This window comes from Gallinula chloropus (genome assembly GCF_964237585.1).
Source record: "Gallinula chloropus genome assembly, chromosome: 2".
Classification (NCBI taxonomy): domain Eukaryota; kingdom Metazoa; phylum Chordata; class Aves; order Gruiformes; family Rallidae; genus Gallinula; species Gallinula chloropus.
The window spans coordinates 25,674,480-25,696,032 of NC_140086.1; the positions used below are offsets into that span (position 1 = coordinate 25,674,480).

Below are 21,553 nucleotides of genomic sequence, written 5' to 3' on the forward strand. Positions count from 1 at the left end.
CAGCAAGTGGTCTTTTCCACATGTGATGATGTATTTCAGGACAAGAGTTTCTTCAAGATTTTCCAAGCCTGTGGGCTCCTGATCCTTTTTCAAATTACAGAGATGATAGCATACCAGGGAGAATTGTGATTAGTTTAAACTCTCCACAGCTGCAAGAGATGAATATAAAAATTCCACCAAAAAATCCACTTCTTCTGGATTGAATTTACCTACACGACACCAAGTCCTGACCAAGGGACTACTTAAAAGAGCTGGAGCAGCATCAACACTATTTAGTTTCTTCCATCATATCAACCCAGGGAAGGCTCACAAACTGTTCTACCCAACACATCTCCCCCAGCAGCACCACCATGATATGAGTCGGGGCATTAACGAAGCCCTGAGATGCATGGGGAGGAAAATGGAATGATGAAATAAAAGCTTAAGTACGAGGGAATTCAAACAGGGCTTGCAACTCATTACGTGGAATGCCAGGAGGATTGTAAAACACCTTGTAACCAAGAGGCTTTGCTTGGAGCTGTTAAGGACTGCAGCCCCCACTTCATCATGAGCTGGCAAAGCCTGAATGGTCTTGGCAACAGTGTGAGGGGGCGAAGCACTGTGCTTTCTGTCACAGCTGACCTGAGGAGATGGCAATGTTTTGTTTTGCTTAACATGACCACTCTCTCTCCCTCTAAACTGTTTCCTTGGGTTTCTAATCAAACATATAATACACAGCACTCAGCTCCGTGATTTGTATTAAAGGGCTGGCATTGACAACACTGGTGGCATGCCCACCTTGAGACAACTGACCTTCCACTTGTCTTTGACGACAGAGGCCAGAGCGCATGTTGGAGGATCAGTGACTAACCCCTGGATTTATTAACATGACAACAGACGAGGCCCTGTTTGATGGGACTTCCCTCAAAAACATTACACGAAGCACACGTGCACACAAAATCCTGCTTGCTTAAGTTATCTCTCTGTCAGGGAGGCCCACAGCACTAGAGCATGAAGCCCCAGAAGCCCCTCAGCCAGGTGGGAGGTGGCAGGACCCTGCAGCAGTGGCCCTCAGCTGGAACCAGCCAGAACCGGCTGGGACCAGTGGCCACCAGCTCAGCAATGCCAGTACCCAGCTGTTCCCCTGACGCTCTCTCGGGATCCTCTGCCTGTAAGTACTCCTGGTTTTAAGGGAACTAGGGCGGTTCTCTCCACACGTGTTTCTAATCTCTGAAAAAAACAGGCTCTTTCTGCGGCGATTTTGGAAAGTTGGGCCGTTTGCTGAGTCGCATTAACTCCATTCCATGCCTTTCACTGTGTGCCGTGAGGAGACGTGCCCTAAATTAACAAAAACGGATCCTCACAATTGTTCCCAGGTAACGTTTCCCTCAAAGGTACCGGACAGCGGCCCGACCGCGGCCCTGCGATCCGTTCGGAGCGGAGCGGCGGGGCCTGGCCCGGCCCTGTTTGGTTCGGGGCAGCCTGGGCCGTTAGGCCTAGTGTGGCAAGCAGTGCCTTTGTAACATGCGTAGTCGTGGCCGAGTGGTTAAGGCGATGGACTAGAAATCCATTGGGGTCTCCCCGCGCAGGTTCGAATCCTGCCGACTACGGCCGCGGTCTAAGGGCTCGGTGTGTCTTTTTTTAATTCGGGTTTTTTTCCGGGGTGGGCGGAGTGGAGAGAGTTCCCTTTCGCTCCCGGGTGGCAGGCGGGGTGGACTCGGGACCCGATGGCGGTTGAGCTTCCACAGGCGCCTGAAAACCACCCCTGTCAGCCCGCCGGGCGCGGCGGCTCCGCCCCTGCCGGCGGCGGGCGGGGCCAAGCCGCCCTGGCAACCGCCGGCGGCGGCAAGATGGCGGACGATTTGGACCGGTTACTGGATGAAGTGGAGAAGCGGCTCTGCCGCCTGCCGGGGCGGGGGGCCGCGGGCGGCCACCGGCACGGCGACGGCGAGGAGGAGGGTTCGGCGGGCAGGTGAGCGGTCCCGCGGCGGTGCCGGCGCCCTCACGCACATCCCCGCCGAGCGGCCGGCCGCTGGGGCGGGAGGAGTCGGCGTCCGATGAGACCCCCCAGGAGCCGAAAGTAGTGAGCGCCGGGACCCGGAACACCGGCCGGCGGGCAACGAGTGTTCCCCGTCGTCATTATTTTTAAACAGCTGAGTCGTGTGCCAGCGAGCTGAGTTACTTCAGGTTGTCTTTGTCTCCTGAGAGTATCCTACCCTCGGATTAAATATGGCGTTAAAAGCGGCACTTACTTGCTTGTGGGTGAGGGTCAGGCGTTACGTAGCTCTCTAACTCACCTTGTTATATATATAAAATACATAAATCTTGTGATTTAGAGGAGAAAGAACTTCAGCAATAGTATTATCAAACATTTTATTTTGCTGACACTTAAGTCATTTATGCATTCTGTTCATACTTTTTTCCGTCACCTGTACCTTCTGCAGTCAGCGTGTAACTTGCACTCTACAGCTTCATGCATCCACCTCAAATTACACGGTTTTCAAAATGAGGGTTCTGAATACCAACAACTTGGTTCAGGACAGGATCTCTGGTGACAGTACTGCCAGGTTGTCTGCCCTCAGGTTTCCATCCTGCCCTCAGGTTTTCACCACGTCTCTGGCTGGACGGTCTGTGGCCCAGAGGGTCTTGCCCAGATGTCTCCACAGATGGGTGGCTGAGCGCTTACCCCACAGGCATTTCAGAGTCCCAGACAAGGATCCTGAAGAGCTAAATGACTAATGCAAGACCAACAAGACGACTACCTATGGCCATATTACTGGACTTCTCCATTGTTTGCATAATGGTTAGATGAGCACTTCAATTTAGTCAATCTAATTACAAAGGTTTTAAAAAATCACAGTTTTCTCTTTCTTAGGAGTAGTTCTTGCAGCAGTACTACAGACCTCCCTTTCTTTGACAAAGAGCTAACAAACAGCAGACTTGAGTGACAAGACGCCTCACTTGAGCGAAAGATAAGTGCAGGTGATCTCTAAATGCATACAGTTTGTCAGGAATTTCATCAGATCCCCTACAGTTGTATGGTATGGGAAGGGAATTCCCTCTGACCTTTTTATATTCCCGCTGCTGAATATAAATGTGAAAAACCAGGGCTGTCCAATTTGTTGCTCTGTAAGTGCAGCATGGGTTATATTATCATAGTTTTATTCAGGCTTGGAAGTGGTTGGAAATAAAAGAAGCAGGCAAAACCAAGAACTGTGATGAGACAGTTTAGTAGGGAGTGGAAGGCATCATCCTGCAGCTTTTATCTGTCCAGCAAGGATGGCCAAGCTTAGCTATTACAGAAACACTACAGGGAAAAGGCTGTAATTAATTTTATGTTTTAACTTAGAATTCATAAAACTGCTCTGGTTGTGCTACAAAATGAAGGCTGATTTGTTTGTTTTTCAGATCAGCTGAACTGTCAATGAGTGCTGGCAGCAGTGAAGAAGATATAGATGACATTATTGATGAAATCTGTAATGACAGCAGTTTTGCCAAAACATCTCTGGTGAGTAGGAGTCTCAAGAAATGCAGAATCAATGAGGTTCTGCAATGGAAAGTAAAACACCATAAACTAAAACTGTTTTAAAGTGAAAAATGAACTAAAACAAGATGTAGGGTGAACTTGGAAAATAAAGCAAAAGGGAAATGCCACAGTCCCGTAGTGAGAAACGAGATACAAAGAGATGGTCTTACCCAGGCAGTAACAGGCAATTAAAAGAAATGCTAATTCAAGGTAGAGCATAGTGTGAAATGTCACAGAATCAGGGAATAGTTGAGATTGGAAGAGGAACCTCTGGAAGTCATCTGGACCAACCACCTGCTCAAGCAGGGCAACCCAGAGGTGGTTTCCTAGGACTATGGCTTTTGAATATCCGTGAACATCCAAGGATGGAGACTCTGCAGCCTCTCTAAGTAACTTGTACTAGTGTTTGCCCACCCTCAAATGTAGTAAAGGGGTTTTTTCATATGTTTAACTGGGATTTCTTCTATTTCAATTTGTGCCCATTACTTCTCCTCCTGGCAGTGGGCCCCACTGAGAAGACTCCGGCTGCATCTTTATTCTTTCCCATCATGTATTTTTATACATTGATAAGATTCTCCTGACCTTTGTCTTCTCCAGACTAAACAATTCCAGCTCTCTGAGCCTCTACCTGTGCGTCAGAGGGTCTATGTCCTTAATCACCGTTATGTCCATGTCTCTTTTGTACTGGGCACAGCACTCCCGGCATGACTGTGAGGCCCTATCTGGCGTACTGTGTCCAGTTCTGGGCTCCCCAGTAAGAGATGGAACTACTGGAGAGACTCCAGCAAAGGGCCATGGAGATGGTTAAGAGACTGGAGTGTTTTTCACATGAGGGAAGGCTGAGAGAGCTGGGACTGTTCAACCTGGAGATGAGAAGGCTCAGGGGGCAACTTGTCAATGTCTGTAAATACCTGATGGGAGGAGTAAAGAGGGGGCCAGGCTCTTCTGTGGTGGTGATTAATGACACAAGGGGCAGTGGGCACAAACTGAAACATGAGAGACCATCTGTACGCAAGAGAATGTTTTTTAATGTGAGAGTATCCAAACACAGGGATAGGCTGTGCAGGGAGGTTGTGGAGTCTCCGTCTGTGGAGGTTTTCAAAACCCAACTGGACACAGTCCTGGGCAAGCTGCTGAAGCTGACCCTGTCTTGAGCAGGGGGATTGGCCTGGGTGATCACTGAGGGGAGAGGGTTCCTAAATTAAAACTGGTTTTAAAAGCATAATTATTAAAAAGAGGGCATGAAATATTAAGTCTTGATTGTGAAGTCAAAGGGATCATGTGGTGTTGAATTCCTTCAGGCAGAACTGGAAATTCAGTATGGGAAGAGAAGCCTTGTTCTTCATTTAACTGTTACTTCAGCAGCTTTTCTCAAGGAGCCTCACAAAAACCCGAGTGAGAAAATTCCCAAACTCTTAGTCCCCTCCTTGTGTGACTGAGATTTTCTGGCTCTCGCTTATTAAGTAAAACAGATTTAGTTATGTACTGAAATGCTGCCTTGTACTCACTGTTTGCTTTTTAAACAGAAATTGAAGTCCAGCTCTGCAAGTCTCCCACCTGAAAGCAGTAGTGCTGGTGTACAGGCTCATAGGAAGAGGTAAGTGACAAGTGTTCTGGGTAGTTGAACATTGCTGGACTAAAGCTTGTTGTCAGCCTGATGATACTGCGCCTGTTGGATCTTTGTCATTAATGACAACGCCTGTTGAATGCATTGTCATTAACTGAGTGTTTAGAGAAGCATTCCTGTTAAAGAAGAGCCAAGAGAAACAGAAAGAGAATTTTGAAGAATCACTAACGTGGTTTCATGTGGTCAAAATTCTTTATTAGATATCTGTTAATTAAGTTGTTGAACAACAGCTTTCTTTGCCTTATGGACATATACAATTATCAAATATATGCTGCAATATGTAGTCCCATATTTATTTCTTATAGAGAGTGGTTGTCACAGTGTTTTTCTTTGAACACCTTAGTAATGGAAAAGTTTTTGTTCTATAGTTTGTGAGCATTTAGATGTTTGGTCTGTATCTAAGAAATACTGGTTTAGAATGACTGTGCTTTTAAACTAGGAGAGGCATTGTACTACTTTCCCTAAAGCTTTTTGCTATAATTTAGTATTTTTGAATGAAATCCATATAGATGCTGTCCAGTGTACCTGGGGGGAAGCTCTTCACCATGTGGCATAGGAACAAATATTTCAAAAAGGTAGGAAACATGAAATCATTAGTAATGCTTTATCATGAGTTTTCTGTAATGCTGTAACACTGCTGTGTGTCTGTGGTCGTGCAGAATTCTGCGTTCAAACTGGACGGGCATCCTTGTATTCACCTAAACGTGTGGCTGCCTGTAACAGCAGTTGAAATCAGCTGGTCCCTTCCAGTCTTCTGTTGTTGACCACTAGATATTTTGTTCCTTTGAGGAGTTGAAAGACATGTGCCAATGAGACACAAGAGTCCAAAAGTCACTAACAAGTAGTTAAAGAAATTGCTGCTGTATTATTACTTTTCCCTGCCTCTCTTTGCTTTCTGTGTGACACTGAGCATGTCACTCATATCAGTGTCTTGGTTGAAATCATCCCAGAGCCTGAACTGAAAACAGCCAGAATGCTTTGCAATGGCAGCTGAATTTAGTAGGAGAGGTACTTTAAAAATTATCCCAAACATCCTTTAGAACATTATTACATATCCATGTGGCAAAGTTTTTTGTAATAAACAATTATGCCCTTGCTGCATGTTTGAATGCTGGTCAGGTGTGGCCGTACCAGTGAGGAGGACCAAGGAGAATATATCAAGAGAATATCAGTTTGTGTGTCCAGTGAGTTTAGGAACCTGTAAAAATGCATGAGCATATATTTAAAACACATGCCATGATGAAAGTACCAGAGATGTAAAAAATTAGGATTATAGTGTAACCTTGTTTCAGTATTTCTCAGTGAGTGCTGTACTTTAAAACAATTATGATCTGTGTGGCTTCTCTCATTGTAATAAGCTCTTGAAGCTTTCTGGGTTTTTTTGACCAGAACATGTGATCAACTACGTTGTACTGCCTGTGACTTCCGTGTGTCACTTTTCAATGACTACATCTGGGACCAGTCCTGTGATTATCTTTTTTTCAGGTATGTCTGAGGTGGGGTTGGTATTGGGTTACCTAAAAAGGAGCACTTGTGCAACCTGTTTGGTGATCAGGTGGGAAGGTCTGCAGGGAGAAGGATGCAACATCTCCCATAGTCTGTTTTCGTGCCTTTCCATTTCTTCTCCCTTTCACTCTCCCCCTCTGCTTTTCAAAAGAATTCAAGTTACATGGGTCAAAAAGCAACTTTACTGCTGAAATAAGCAGGTAATCCATGTGATGGGTTGGCCTCTGGTGTGCCATTGCAGGGTGCTGACAAAATGAATGAAGGCTGTTCAGCATCTCACTGTAGCTTCAGTCATACAGACTGCAGTTGTTTCAAGTCTGATTTTCTTCTTTCCAGTATCAAGTATTATGCTGTCATGTTCAGTGAAAAATCAAACAGTTTGATTTCTTAACAGACTTCTTTTTGAAGCAAGGTTTGATTGAATGCAGAGGTGGGAATTTTGTTTTCTTGTTATGTTGTGATGTCTTTGACTTTATTATATCAATTTTTTTGGAGGACTTAAAATGAAGGAGTTCTCATCTCCAGTTTCTCTTAACCTGTATCTAATGCCAAGACACAGTGAAGGGTAGTGTAGTAGGCATGCTGCTAATACAGGCATTGAATTTGGATTCCTGTCATTTTAGTGAAGTGTCTATATGTGCCTGTTAACTGATGGATGTAGTAGCTGTGTTGAGAGTGTGTGCTTGGCCACCAGGCAGTCTGGCAGCTGGATGCATGCATCATCTCCTTTTCCATGGTTTTTCTTGAATTATGTATTAGGTTTTTCCCATATATTCCTTCTGGTTTCAAAATTTGCATTTCTTTTTTAATGAAAATCTTTTCTCGTTATTTAACAATACAGTGCTGCTCTGAGATGAGTTTGGCAAGTGGAAAGATTAAATAAAAGTGTGGTTCTTTTATTTACACAAAGTTGAAATTATTCTGCTTCTGAGATCTTGAAATTTATTTTTTAGAAAAAAGACATGAAAGGCATTAGTATCAGATAGTTGTAACATTGATTAAAATCTGTAATCTTCAGCAAGATATTTAGCTATTTGTTTTGGGTAACCTGAAATCTAAAAAGCAAATTTAAGATTAAACCCTTTTTTCTTCCATGAATAGGTGGCTGACCTCTTTTTCTAAAATAAATCTTCCTTTGATGTTTGTTTTTTGTTTTCTCTCTGTCTAGCTGGGCTTGTTGATGTTGGGTTTGAGCAATTCGGTGGCTGGTAATTGAGGGGTGGGAGGAGGTCCTGAGAGCAGGGATAGTTTAAAAGCTACATTTTCAGTAGATTTTTGAAACAACTTGGTTTTGTAAAAGCTGTGCTGATTTTTCATTTGTTGTGGTTGATGCTTGCACAGGAATTATTTGTGGCTTGATGTACATTCTTCCCTTGTCTGGCCATTTCACTTTACCATCCTGAGTAACAGTTCCTGATGAAGAGTTTAACTCTGTTGTTGTTGTTGTACCCATTCTGCACAGGCATTTTTACATTAAGTTTGATAAGATAAATAGATTTTTTTGGATAATTTCTTAAGACAGGAATTATCTCTACTTGATTTTCTTCCCATCTCTTTCTCTGGAGGCTGACACAGGCTCTCTCAACCTGCCAGAGATCATTGCTTACAGAAAGTTACCTGGGAATACAGCGAAAGGATTCTGTCCAAAACATAACCCTAATTTCATTCATGACAGTGGTACTCAGAAACGTTCTTAAGAGCTTTTAAATTTAAATGGCCTCGTGAATATTTTTCTGTTAAAAAAAAAATTAAAATAAAATGCATGATCCTAAACTGTATTCACTTGGTTGGCAGGAATAACATGCCTGAGCTCAGTAAACTAAGAGCGAAGATGGTAAAGAAGAAGGGAGCACGAGCATACGCCTGTCAGTGCAGCTGGAGATCCATCCATGAATTAACTGACCTCCAAACAGACCAGCAGCTTCGGTGGGTTTGTGGCAAACACGCAGAATGAAGTCCTCTTGTGTGTGGCACCTCCTTGTGTGGAAACAGGTCAGAAGCTCAATTTGTTTCCCACACAGTTTTCTGAGAACAGATGGAAGCCTGAATACTTGTATCTGGAAATAGATTATAACACACAGACTTCAACCTGAAAACTTTTTTTTCATTTTAACCCTCTTGTAGACAATGTGGAGAGTTGAATTATTAGAAGAAACAACTGGCTTGGAGTGTTTCTGGAAGCGAAGTGTGGTTAAAGCTGATACTCATCAGTGTTAAAGAAAGGAAGAGGAAATCGACACATTTAGGCATGTGGCAAAGCACCTTGAGGCTGATACTCCTATCTAGCAGAGAGCCTTATTTCCTCTGTCTGCAAAATTTTGGTGTCAGAATGGTGTGTTGGGGTGTAGCCATGACACACAAGCACATGCATTTCTGCAAGGACATTAATACCCCTGTTCTGCTTTGCTCAGAGCTGTTAATGAGCAAGTGGTTGTAGAGCTCTTAAAAAAAATACTGTGAGATCAGCTCTCACCTCGAAGGTTTCAGCACACCCCAGAATGTTACTTTCTTTTACACACCAGTAGCCAAAAACTGCAGGTGCTGGAAATTTCCTTCCAGTTCCTACTGCTTTCTTCAAAGCACTTTCTGCTGACTTAAGAGTTTTGCCACAGTGAATTTCTTGGACTCCCCCTCAGCCTTCACTGCAAGAGGTGAACGAGTTATTGTGCAATTATTAAATATTGTGCAATTTTGAAGAGGTTCTGAAGAATTTATGAGTCTTCTATCAATATTTTCAAGGGGAAAAAGGCTCAGGCTTTTAAGAGAGAAAGTATATGTCCCTGCTGACATTCAAATTTGGATTTTTTTTCAGTCTCACTTAACTGTCACTTCAGCTTTACTTCAAAATACTACATATTCAGAGGGTGTAACTGTACTGTTTCAACACTCTCCCTTTCCCCAGTAACATCATAAAACTAGTTCCACTATCATGTTACTTGGTGAATTGTCTTTATTACAGTTAATGTCACTACAGTTTATGAGCTCTTTCTTTTCATTATGTATAAATAACACAGGAGATGGATTTGGGGTTTGGGCAGTCAGAGAGGAAGGAAAGGATTACCAGTCCTTGCAATTGCTACATTGAAAAGTGTCTCAAAATGGGAAATCTGACAGTATTTTTGCTATGCAGTATGTGACACTATACAGATAAATTCAAAATTACTTACTTTGTGCTATTCTATGCAGAGACACTTCTCTCTTTTGTGAGGTTTTGCTCGTGACCCTACTCAGTACATCATCAATCTGTTCTTTCTCTGAGCTTTTCCAGAACAGTGACACGTTCTGTCTTACAGAGGTCATCTCCTAGATCTCTCAGATCTCTTGCTTTGTCTGTACCTCTCTGAAAGAGCAGGTCGCAGTAGTGGCAAGAGGTGTGATGTTAGGATTTTGCCTGCATCCTGCTCACCTCCCCCCTCTGAGTGTGTTTTTAGAACCTGCAGAGGATGAGCAGCGTGCCTGGGAGGCCTGGCAGTGCTTCAGTGCTGTAGAGAGCGTGTGCCAGGGCCACATGTGGCTTTGCTAGAAGGTTCAGAGGTGAGTTGGCTTTTGAGAGGTACTACTTGGATAATGGTATAGGCACATTTAGGGTCATGCATGATTTTTAGTGCAGTGGGCATTTCAGGCTGAAGTTTCAACCACTTGAGTCTAAAACCACAGGTTCAGGAGACCAGGGGACCCGGAGAGCAGTCGGTTAATGCTGGGTCAGCGGCTGGAAGGGGTCTGCTTGCTGTTCTGCCTGCTGTGGAGAGAGAACCTCTGGGTCAGTGGCTGGAAGGGGTCTGCTTGCTGTTCTGCCTGCTGTGGAGAGAGAACCTCAGGGTCAGTGGCTGGAAGGGGTCTGCTTGCTGTTCTGCCTGCTGTGGAGAGAGAACCTCCCCGTGGAGCCTAAGCAGTGACCTTCCTGGGTTTTCTTCAGGTGGGCTTCGGCAATTCCATTCCCAGAGAACATTAGTGCTAATAATAAGAGAAGATCTAAGCAGTGGTATGTAATTTATTAACAAGCTCTAGAGAGGACCAACCCTACTTTCCACTCTTCTTCTTGAAGAAGGATGCATTTCAAAAAGTGCCGAGTTGCCTTGGCTTGCCTATTCCCAAGCCCATTTGAAACTGATGACCAAGTAGCCCCACAGGATGCTTTTTTGGCTTGTATTTGCACTGGAATTTGTTCCACAACGTAAGGAACAAGTTGGGCTTACAACTTGTGAGCAGGAAGCAGGGAAAATCCTAACACCCATCTCAGTTCATGAAAACAAGTCTTATGTGACTTGGAAAAGGAGCATGTATCCTGTACCCTGTTTTAAACAGACCAGCAGAAATAGTCACCCTCTCTGGAACAGTTTGCACTACCAAGCGTGGGGAGCAATCGTGCAGAAACAAAAGTTCTAGTTATTTTTATGACAAGAAGACTGCCTGCAGCACTTGGAAAGTGAAGGCTGGGAAGGAATTGAGACAAAAGGGCTAAAGAGTGCAGAAGTAAAAAGGATTAACACCATCTGGGAGGAATACAGAGAAATTGTCCAAGAGCCAGATTAGGTTAACAAAGCTAAAACCCTGATAGAATTAGATCTGGCCAGGGACATCAATGGCAACAAGAAAAGATTCCAGACTAGGGAAAATGGGAGCCTTCTCTGGAAGGAAAGAGGAGACCTGGTTACCTGGGATATGGAGAGTGCTGAAACACTCAACAACTTGATTGCTTCAGTCTTCACTGGCAAGTGCTTTAGCCACACCACCCAAGTCATGGAAGCCAAAGGCGGGAACTGGGAGAATGAAGAACCACCCACTGTAGGAGAAGATCAGATTCAAGACCATCGAAGGAACATGGAGATGCACAAGTCCATGGGACCTGATGAGATGCATCCGTGGGTCCTGAGGGAACTGGTAGGAAGACCTGGGGAACTACAGACCAGTCAGTCTCATCTGTGCTTGGCAGGATCATGGTACAGATCCCCCTGGCACATGGAAAATAAGGAGGAGACTGGTGACAGCCAACATGGCTTCACTAAGGAAAAACTGCCTAGAAAATTCTATAGCATTCTATGATAGGGTTACAGTACTGGTGGATAAGGGAAGAGCAACTGATGTCATCTACCTGGACCTGTGCAGAGCAATTGCCACTGTCCTGCATGACATCCTTGTCTCTAAATTGGAGAGGCGTTAATTTGATGGTTGAACCATTCAGTGGATAAGGACGTGACTGGGTGGTCACATTCAGAGAGTTGTGGTCAATGGCTCGATCTCCAAACAGAGACCGGTGACGAGTGATGTTCCTCAAGCATCAGTAGTGGGACCAGCACTGTTCAGCATCTTTGTCAGTGACTGGGACAGTGGGATCGAGTGCACCCTCAGCAAGTTTGCTGATGACACACTGGAGGGAAGGGATGTCATCCAGCAGGACTCTGACAGGCTTGAGACGTGGGCCCATGCGAACTGCATGAAGTTCAAACAAGCCCATATGCAATGGTCTGCATGTGGGTCAGGGCAGTCCCAAACACAACTGCAGCCTGGGTGGAGAATGGCTTAAGAGCAGCCCTGAGGAGGACTTGAGAGTGTTGGTTGCTAGGATTCTGTGATTCTGTGAGCCAGCAATGTCTGATTGCAGCCCAGAAAGCCAACCCTATCCTGAGCAGCATCAAAACCAGTTTTGACCAGCAGGTGCCAAGGCAGGTGATTGAGGGTTCTCTTTCTGGGTAGAGATTATTGTCAGGTGATTGTATCCCTTATGCCATCAAGACTGCACTCTCAGGACTGAAAATGCTAGAACACCATGCTTACTGATAAATGCACGTGGACACCTGAGTATTCCCCTGAATTCATCATGGTTATTAAAGTTACTTGCTTCTGGTCTTGGTCAGAATGGTAGGATATGAGAGCTCTTTGTCCCAGTGACTTTTTAAACAGGTGCAGAAATAGTTCTTAGTGTATTGGTTTTCATTGCAGACCTTGGTGTATTGCTAGATCTGAGAACAGTTACTGTCTCATGAAATGCAACTTATTTTGTTGGAAAGAGAAGAGGTACAGAGTCTTTGATTCCCCTTTGCTTTCTTCAGCTATGTCTTACAAGCAACCGAAGCCCTCAGGTGAAAAGAATGTAAAGAAAGGTAAAATTAGAGCAGGAATGTTCATTTGATTAAGGTATTGCACAAGATTTTCAGGATGTAGCCAGGCCCTAAGTGATACTTCCTGGTCAGTTATCTGAGATAGCAGGGACTATGAAAAGAATTTTAAGAAAGCCACTTAGCTGCTGTCAAACACAGGTACTGGAAAAGCCGCTTTGCTAAGTAGAAATGTGATCATTGTTTTCCCCCAGTGTTTTGCTTTCGAAGTAATAAATAGCATTTCTGTTTGTGAAATGGACAAGGTGAAAACTTGAGACACTCATTTTGCTTAGGTGGAACACTTGGAGATTTTCTAGCCCACAACAGTAGTCTGTAGCAAATACCTCACCAAGCCACGAGCAATGAAGGATGGCAAAATGAGAATCCACAGCAAAGCGTTTGCTCAGAACTGTGAGTGAATTAAACAGTGGCTTAATGTCATACCAGTGCTTCTCAATCTTTGTTCCTGCTGTACTTCTGGAAAGGAATCCAATTCAGATGTTCATATTACATTTTTACAGCTTTTATTTATCAATTTTTAATGTGGTGCTCTAACTCTTATCACTCTTTTTTAACCTGCACACCGTAGAGGGCGTCCAACCCGGGTGGTGAATATCAGTCAGAAGAGGATCTTGCCCTGCCATAAAATTTAACTGACAGAAGCATAATAGCATTATGTATTGCAAGCTCCACGCTGTATAAAACTGAAAATAATTTCTTTTTTCCTGAGTACCCATTTCAGCTCTATACTGGAGGTATTCTACAAATACTAGGCAGTGGAAGCTGCCACTTGTTGAAAGACTGCTCACTTCTTTTGTTTCCTGACATCTGAGTCTTTGTGTCATATAACCAGCACATGTGGCAGTCGCACAAAGAGGACAGGGACTGTTTGGGAGCTGCAAATTTTTCTTCCTGCCAGCCTCCTTTTGCACAGGACCTGACCACTGTTGTCTGTTGTGTGACACCTGGTAACTGCAGACAAGCCAGCCCGTGGGGGATGGAGTAAAGCAGTGTCAGGTTTGAGGGCCCTGTGTGCTGCCTGGCGTGTGTGCTTCCAGGAAAGTGGTTTTCAAATGTGGACACCTCAATAAAATGAAAAGTTGGAACAAATCTGAATTGTGTTTTATGTAAATTCTACTTTGTTGTCCCTATCCAGGAGAAACCTTATAAAAATGATGTAGGACTGTGTTTTCTCTGGACAAAAACATTGTGGGTTCGTAAGAAACAAATAACTGTTGTGTGTGTTTCCTCACTTCAGTGGGGATGCAGCAAATACCTGGGAATTAAATGAGCTTTAACATTTTACCAGTTAACAGGAGGAGAGCACATTAAATTTTTCACCTGGAGTATTGTGTCCAGTTCTGGGCTCCTTGGTTTAAAAAGGACAGGGATCTCCTGGAAAGAGTCCAAAGAAGGGCCATGAAGATGATTAGGGGCCTGGAACATCTCCCCTATGAGGATAGGCTGAGTATGTTGGGACTCTTCAGCCTTGAAAAGAGAAGACTAAGGGGGGACCTAATTAAAGTTTATAATTATCTGAAGCAGGGGATGCAGGGGGAATCAGCCAGCCCCTTTTCAGTGGTCTGTGGGGATAGGACAAGGGGCAATGGCTGCAAGTTGGAGCACAGGAAGTTCCGCACCAACATGCGGAAGAACTTTTTCACAGTGAGGGTGACAGAGCCCTGGGACAGGCTGCCCAGGGGGGTGGTGGAGTCTCCTTCACTGGAGATATTCAAGACCCGTCTGGACGCCTATCTGAGTGATATGTCCTAGGGAGCTGCTTTGGCAGGGGGGTTGGACCCGATGATCTCTTGAGGTCCCTTCCAACCCCTACAATTCCATGATTCTATGATTCTATGAAATTATAGAGAGCTCATAAAGGTGGATGCATTTACCATGTTTCTTGAATGTTTACCTGGGAGAAAAGGTGGAGCCTTTGCTGTGGAAGGTGACATATAGCTGCATTTCTTGCCAAGTGGGATGCTGGTGCCTTTGTGCATCAGGCAAGGCAGGTTATCACTAGCATGGTACAGGTCACTGAAAAGGGGGGATAATCAAGGGATTGCACCATTTGCTGTGCCCTGGGTCTTGCTGTAGAAAACTGTTCTTAATACCAGGAAGAAGTTGCTCTTCATATGGGAGTTGGAACAAATCTTGTTTATCATGGAGAAACGCTGCATGACATACATTAGAGTAACAGGCATAAGTATTTTCCCTACTCCATTCTGAGTTTGGGCTCCAGACTGGTGCTGCTCAGGCAATAGTTACTTCTCATCCTTAATGGGCAGCGCGGACTCGGTGAGAACACACAGAAAACACCCGCTGCCTCCGGAGTACTCCTGACTTACTATAACGTGCAGCGTTACGGCGCACCGTTAGAGGGTGATAGCCAGTGTGTTTAATCCACACTGACGACTTTTCTTCTGCTGCGTTAGACGCGAGTTAAAAGTATGTCATTGGGGGTAACGAGTGGTGATGGTACAGTCTAGTCTGCAGAGGGCAGAGCAACACCGCTGAGTGGTGCAGTTCAGGCTCCTGCTTCACTAACACAGGCTCATACTTCCTTTTTTTCTGGAATAACGAAGATTCACATTCAACCGACCGAGGCTTCCTGCGTTTGTCTCCTACTAGTGGGATTATAAGTGGGAGAGCCAGAGCTGTGGCAACCCCGCTTGATTTTCCTGCGACTTCATCCAAATGGTCCTCAGGTGGTTCTTGGCCAACACTGAAGTAGCTTAAAGTTTTTAGCTGTCAGCTAAAGCAGCATAAAAACCTGAGTCTCTTTGTGTGTATGTCTGTTTGTTTATGTTTAAATAACATCAGTGGGAAAACTAAATGGCCTCAGGATTTACCTGTTACTCTGCCCAAATTAATTCTCCCTGAAAACGTTAAGTTTGGCAAGTAGAGGTTGTGTACAGTAGTAGCTTTTCTATTTATATATAGCATATCACCCCAGGTGTGACAAGACAGCAGATCTTAAGGAGGAAATAGTGAAAGGCCAGTATTTAGAAATAAAAAAAAGTAAATTGTTTCTGTCTATGTAAGAAAGCAACGTAGACAGAGAGGCTGCAGAGCAGGCTGAGAAATGGAGTGAGCATCGCCTGAAGACCTGCATCCTGCAGTTCATCAGCCATGAGCCACGGCTCAAAGTTTTGGTGACATCTCACTCCCTGAACGTTCTTCTAGTTATCTGGAAAGCCAGGAAGTGTGATTGTACGAAGCAGAGTTACAGCAGATGGATGGAAGTAAATGTCAGCTCCGATAACTGGTGAAGTGGGTCTGTTTCTGCAGAAGTGATGAGGTGCTTTTAACTGGAAACACAAACAACATCTAAACCATAAAACTAGAGTTTGCCTAATTTACTGGTGAAATAGGGAGCATCACGTAAATTTAGCCGAGTTGCACCATAGGTGAGTGATCTCTGTAACGGTTGTTGACTTCCTTCCTTCTCACAGGAGAAACAGTTGAACAAAAAAAAAGTTAGAAAATAGGAACAAGGAAGGCTGAGTACCACCCTGTGGGACGTTACATGCTGAAAAGTTTTGCTTCTAAGGACGACAGACCTAAGTGAAAGAATCAAGAGTAGCCTGCTGCAGGGACCAGGTCAAACACCCACACCTTGTCAAAAGCAACGACAAAACTTCGTATGGGAGTTGGCCTTCCTAGGAGTCTTTCAGGACTGCAATTCCAGGGGCTGACCCAAAAGATGGGGGTGTATCCACACACCCCACACACACCCCACCCCCATCCACTGCCCTTCAGTCACTTCCAGCCTAGGAACTAGAGTTGCACAGGGAAGCAAAGTGCAGGAGGGTCTTCATCCTCAGAGGGTACCTGCTTGCTTGTACACGAGGATGCTGTGGAACATGGGCTGAGTATAGTTTGGGTTTTCTTTCCTCTAAAATCTGTGTGAAGGGTTTCCTGCAGTATTTTGAAACCTGTTTCCTGGTGATAGGTTTTAGATACATCAGACATTTTATTCAGATATAAGAGATAAGAGGCTCAGGGCTGTTAAAATCCTCTTAGCCGGTGGTTGTTAACTGTTATTCAAATATAAGCAAATGATCTTGAAGTTTTTCATGTGAGTTTTGTGAAACTGAAACCCTTGCAGCCTCAGAGCTTACACTGCAGGACGGGGAGGCCTGGAGGAGAAAGACATTTTCATACTGGTCAAACAAACGCGTAATATTCTAACTCCAAGTACCTTAAAAACAGCTATTTAAAAATGTGCTTGTCTACAGAAGGGGATAACTAAGTAAGTTAACTAACTCTTGATATTTCTGAACTATCCATAGAACTTTTCAATCTCTATTTAAAGGCAAGCAATACGGCCTTTCTCCAAGACAGTGCCAAATATGTGATCGTAATTAAGTACAGTGAGCGGACGTCTTGCAGTTAACGCGAAGAAGCTTTGGGATACTCAGCCATCTGACTGCACTCGGAAGCCCGTGTCCTGCCTGCCCTGGTGTAAACAGCATTCACAGGAAGGGGGGAAGCAGCTACCAGAGACAGGAAGGTTGGATTTAGCATCGAACTCCTTATCTAGGCAGAGCTCAGGATGCTGGTGAGAAAAAGTGTACAAATTGCAGAGCAGACTGCGATATCTGCCTGGCCCTTCCGGGAAGACCACGCACATCGATGTGATCAGGGTACAATCTTATGCATGCAGATGAGTTTAGGAAGAGATTATATCCTGGGGCCAGTCATCCAAAATAATGTTTACAATCTCATTGAGTCTTGGTTACCGTCACTTACAGGAAGAGATTGATCTGTGTGCTGAAATAGGAGGGTGTGTATCTTTTAAAAGCTTTATCACGGTGAGAGTTGTTGGTATGAGTCTTACTAGCCCTAAAGAAATAGAAGGCTTTCCTGAATCCTAATAGGGACTCCTATGTCTGGTTACATTTTTAGATTACAGGTTTTATATCAGAGCCGGCACAGCTCTGGTTCCAGCACTTCAGAGATACAAATTGTTGCAGCATTGTTTTATGTGCTTTGAATCAGTGAGGCATCTTGTTTACAAGTGGAAGATAAGCGGCTTCAAAACGTTCTCTGCAGTGTAATCGGTTGCTCGCTAACGTACGATGCCCAGGTTCCTTTTGATGCCTATGTATATCTTGGGAAGTCCATCTGCTCTGATCAGGCAGCACAGCAAGGCACCATTCAATCAATACGTGCTCCTCAGTGGCTGAAATGAAGAGTTAGCACAAAATTGTAATGTCCTCTGCATGGATTTTCCTATGAATGATGGCTCCTATTTCCCCTGCCTTCCCCAAAGTATACTGCAAAGTTATTTCAAGTTTTCTCAAAACTCTATTCAAGCTAAGACCTGGAAAAGCTTTAAAGTAGGCTTTTAGCTGCATCTTCCCACATACATCTGAAACACCTCTTTTCATACTTTTTTTCCATACTAGATATATATTTAGTTCAATGCCAGTAAGGAAGGCTGGAAACAATTAACCTATGAAAAAGGAGAGTGGTGTAAAAACTCTATCCGTGTCCTGAACAGCAATAAAATTATTCTGTCCTGGGTAACTGCACAGAGAACAATCTGGATCTGAATGGCTAAAACGAGCTAAGCCAAGAAGATATTGGGGGGGTCCATCTGTTCCGCTAGCTGACTGTGGGTACCGCACATCTCCAGCCTCCGGAGCGCAGGAGGATACGGTGACACAGCCGCCGGCAGCCTTAGCACCCGCAGTGCCCAGCCAGGTGCTTCTCACCAGGGCTGCTAGCCTAAGCTAAAATCCACAAGCACTCTGGTTTTGCAGAAGACTTTTTTCCCCTGTGGTATATTGGAAACCCCTCCTAAAACCTGGAGAGCATTACTGCTTTATAAAGAGTACGTTTGTAAAGTGGATCATTTCCAGATGTCAAATAGTTTCTCGGACCTTGCAATAACACTTTGCTACTTGGGGTTCTCAGCCAGCACTGGGCATGTGGTTACCCCGGGTATTTTCAGGATCCATCCTAAGGCAAATGACACCTTTAAAGAAGGGGAAAAACAAACAGCCTAATAGGCACCTCACGGCAGAGAGCACCTCATCAGGTTTGTCCCAACACATTCTCACATCATTGTTTGATAGGGTAACAGGCCATAAAAGAAGGAAGCAGCTACTTTCCTTTTCTGTCAGATGTTGCAAGTTACTCATATTTCCTGTTCTGCTATTTAAAGGACTGAGGGCTGAAAATGGGTCTTCATTAGCTTGTCTGAAATTAAATATTTTCCTGTGTTTCTACAGCCATGTTTGAATGAATGACATACACACGGGTCTGGAAGGCATCTCTGAGGAGTGGGTAGTTGCCTTCTGCCCTGACATGGGGCTACCCACACTGGAAGCTCAGGCTGAACCCTGGTGCAGATTGCTACCAGAGATCTCCCTCCAGCCTACACGGGAGCTGGGTGTAGAAATGTCAAAGAAAGACCAGGAGTTTCCATGACAGCTGTCCAAAGGGTCCTGGGGAGGGGAGGGGGAAGTGGGGGCAGGAGGAACACCCCTTTCTCCCTGCTGCCTGGTTTTAGCGAAGAACAGAAGTATGTGGGAGAACGCGGGAGAATTTCAGCGAGCTAACAGCAGCGGTATTTAGGCACTGAGTCCTGCTCTGTATTTCTGACAGTCTCCCCTTAACTGAGCACATTCACACTTCAACCATTTAAAAATAAAGCATTCCTTCCCACGCTTTTTTTTCTTTCTTATTGGCTGTTGTTTTCTTTACAGGCTCGAAACTCTGCTTATTCATCCTTCAGAAAGTATCTTATCTTGGTCTGAACAGCCTGGGAAAAGCTCAGGGCACGCTTGCAATGCAAACTTGGAGGAAGTAAATTTAGTTTCTCAATGAATCTAGCCAATTCAACTGTCACATTTGACAGCCATCCTTCTGAACTTCTAGGGAGAAAGCTTGCTGCTGTGGGACTTGCTGGGGGCCCTAACATAGCTCTGTGCCCCAGGAGGTCACAGGCCACATCTGAGAGGCCCACGAAGGGTAACTAAGAAAAGTGAGTCTGTTGTCAGCAGACTTAAATTTGCTGTGCTGGAGTCTCTACTGCTGAGGAAAAAAAACATGCAAGGGCTTCCTGATTGAAGGAAAGGTCTGAGAGCGAGCACACAAGTTGGGCAGCAGCAGCTGTTGTGTTCTTCAAGACACAAAGTCTTCCTGAAGTGTAAAGGTGTTTGCAGGAAAATCTTTTCACTCCATTCAGCACCAGCATGTAAACTATAGACCGTGACCACACTTGTGTACAAACATCTTCCCATGGGTTCCCACCATCCAAGTAGGAGTGGGTGAGCAGCGTGGAGCCTGCTTACTGGAAAAGCAAACCAGAGGAGCTCCCCTCGCTCTGCTGATTATACTCTATGAAGCTTTGACGTACAGCACCAACCCATCCTGCCAACTCCTGGGCTCCTTTTCTTCATAAACCTTAAATGCAAAGAAAGGGACTCCCAGCCTGAGCTCCTCAGTGGTTGCTGCCAAAAAGAGTTAGAAAGGGGAAGGAGATAGAGGATGCAGCCTGGGAGATGAGAGCCAGCAAAGATCCTCCCACACCTCCTCCTCCAGGACAAGGGGGAGTGGATTAAAGCTAAAGGAGGGAAGGTTGAGATTAGATATTAGGGGGAAGTCCTTTACAGAGAGAGTGGTGAGGCGCTGGAACAGATTGGCCAGAGAGCCAGTGGATGCCCCATCCCTGGAGGTGTTCAGGGCCAGGTTGGATGGGGCCCTGGGCAACCTTGTGTAGATCCAGGCCTGGAGGTTGGTGGCCCTGCGGGGGGGGGGGTTCTTTGATCCTTTGGGTCCCTTCCAACCCAAACCATTCTATGGGGCTCTACCTTGTAAGAAAAAGCAGCTTCTCAAGCCAGGAGACCGATGAGCCTGGGGAAGGCAGACACCAGCAGCTGGAGAGTAGGGGAAAAGGAGAGGGAGAAAGGAAGAAGCACTTATTTAAAAGTTTGGGGAGATGAGGTAGTCATCTGAATCACTTGCCTCTTAAAATCTCTCCATAAACTGCTAGCCATTAAAAATCAGTATCAAAACCCAAGACATCAAAGATCACACCTCTTAGTGAGGAAAATAACATAAGAGTCAGAATAAGCCACAGGTGTGGTCTTACATCAGCGTAAATAAAATGTCGTCCTGACACAGAGGGTTTTACATCCTAAAGCACTGAGAAATTGTCTTAATTTGATTCATAAAATACATCAACATGATGCAAACAGCGTCAGCAACTTAATACTTCTGAGAGGAGCTGATGCTAAACAAGGTATGCGGGCGCTGAAACGCAGCCCAGCAGGACAGCCTGCCGCGTGGTTGTGTAATGGGGATAAGTACAGTAGTTCTTTGGAGCATTAGCCTGAATTAAAGGATGGAGTGGGCTGGGTGGCTGGCCGGGGATCAAGCGACACTCCTGGTTGCTGCTGAGGCCTTGATGAGTATTAGAGAAATTGCCAGACCATCATTTAAATACAGAAACTTTCACTGAGGAGCACAGAAGCTTTCTTGCAAGGGATTTCTTCTCCCTCCAGGACCAGATCAGCTTCCAGGGCCACCACAGCTGGGGAGGAGGGGGGTTCAAGGAGGGGTTCAGTATCCACACCCCATCCTGTCTGCACCCAGCACTTGGAGGGCATGGCTCTGGTCTGGCCCCGCTTACCCCATGGGCTGTGGTGGATCTCTGCAGAGCTGAGCTGTGCTTTCCAGCAGGACACAGGAAGGGTTTGATGCAAAAACAGTTTATTGTGTCTCTTACACAGCTGTGTCATGAGTTACATATCTAAATCTCTGTGCATCACGGCGGGGGAATGCTCCCCATGCAATGCTGCT

At 45.0% G+C, this 21,553-nt stretch overlaps 1 protein-coding gene across 1 annotated transcript; it reads left to right on the forward strand.

Annotated features, from left to right (window-relative positions):
- Positions 1 to 1,829: 1,829 nt before the first annotated feature.
- Positions 1,830 to 18,988, forward strand: CFAP418 (cilia and flagella associated protein 418; the record flags this gene model as incomplete). Its single annotated transcript, XM_084280226.1, has 7 exons — positions 1,830 to 1,951; positions 3,388 to 3,487; positions 5,032 to 5,102; positions 5,642 to 5,707; positions 6,522 to 6,617; positions 8,433 to 8,564; positions 18,979 to 18,988. The coding sequence occupies 7 exons, from the start codon at positions 1,830 to 1,832 to the stop codon at positions 18,986 to 18,988; spliced, it is 597 nt and encodes a 198-aa protein (XP_084136352.1).
- Between the last annotated feature and the right edge of the window lie 2,565 nt (positions 18,989 to 21,553).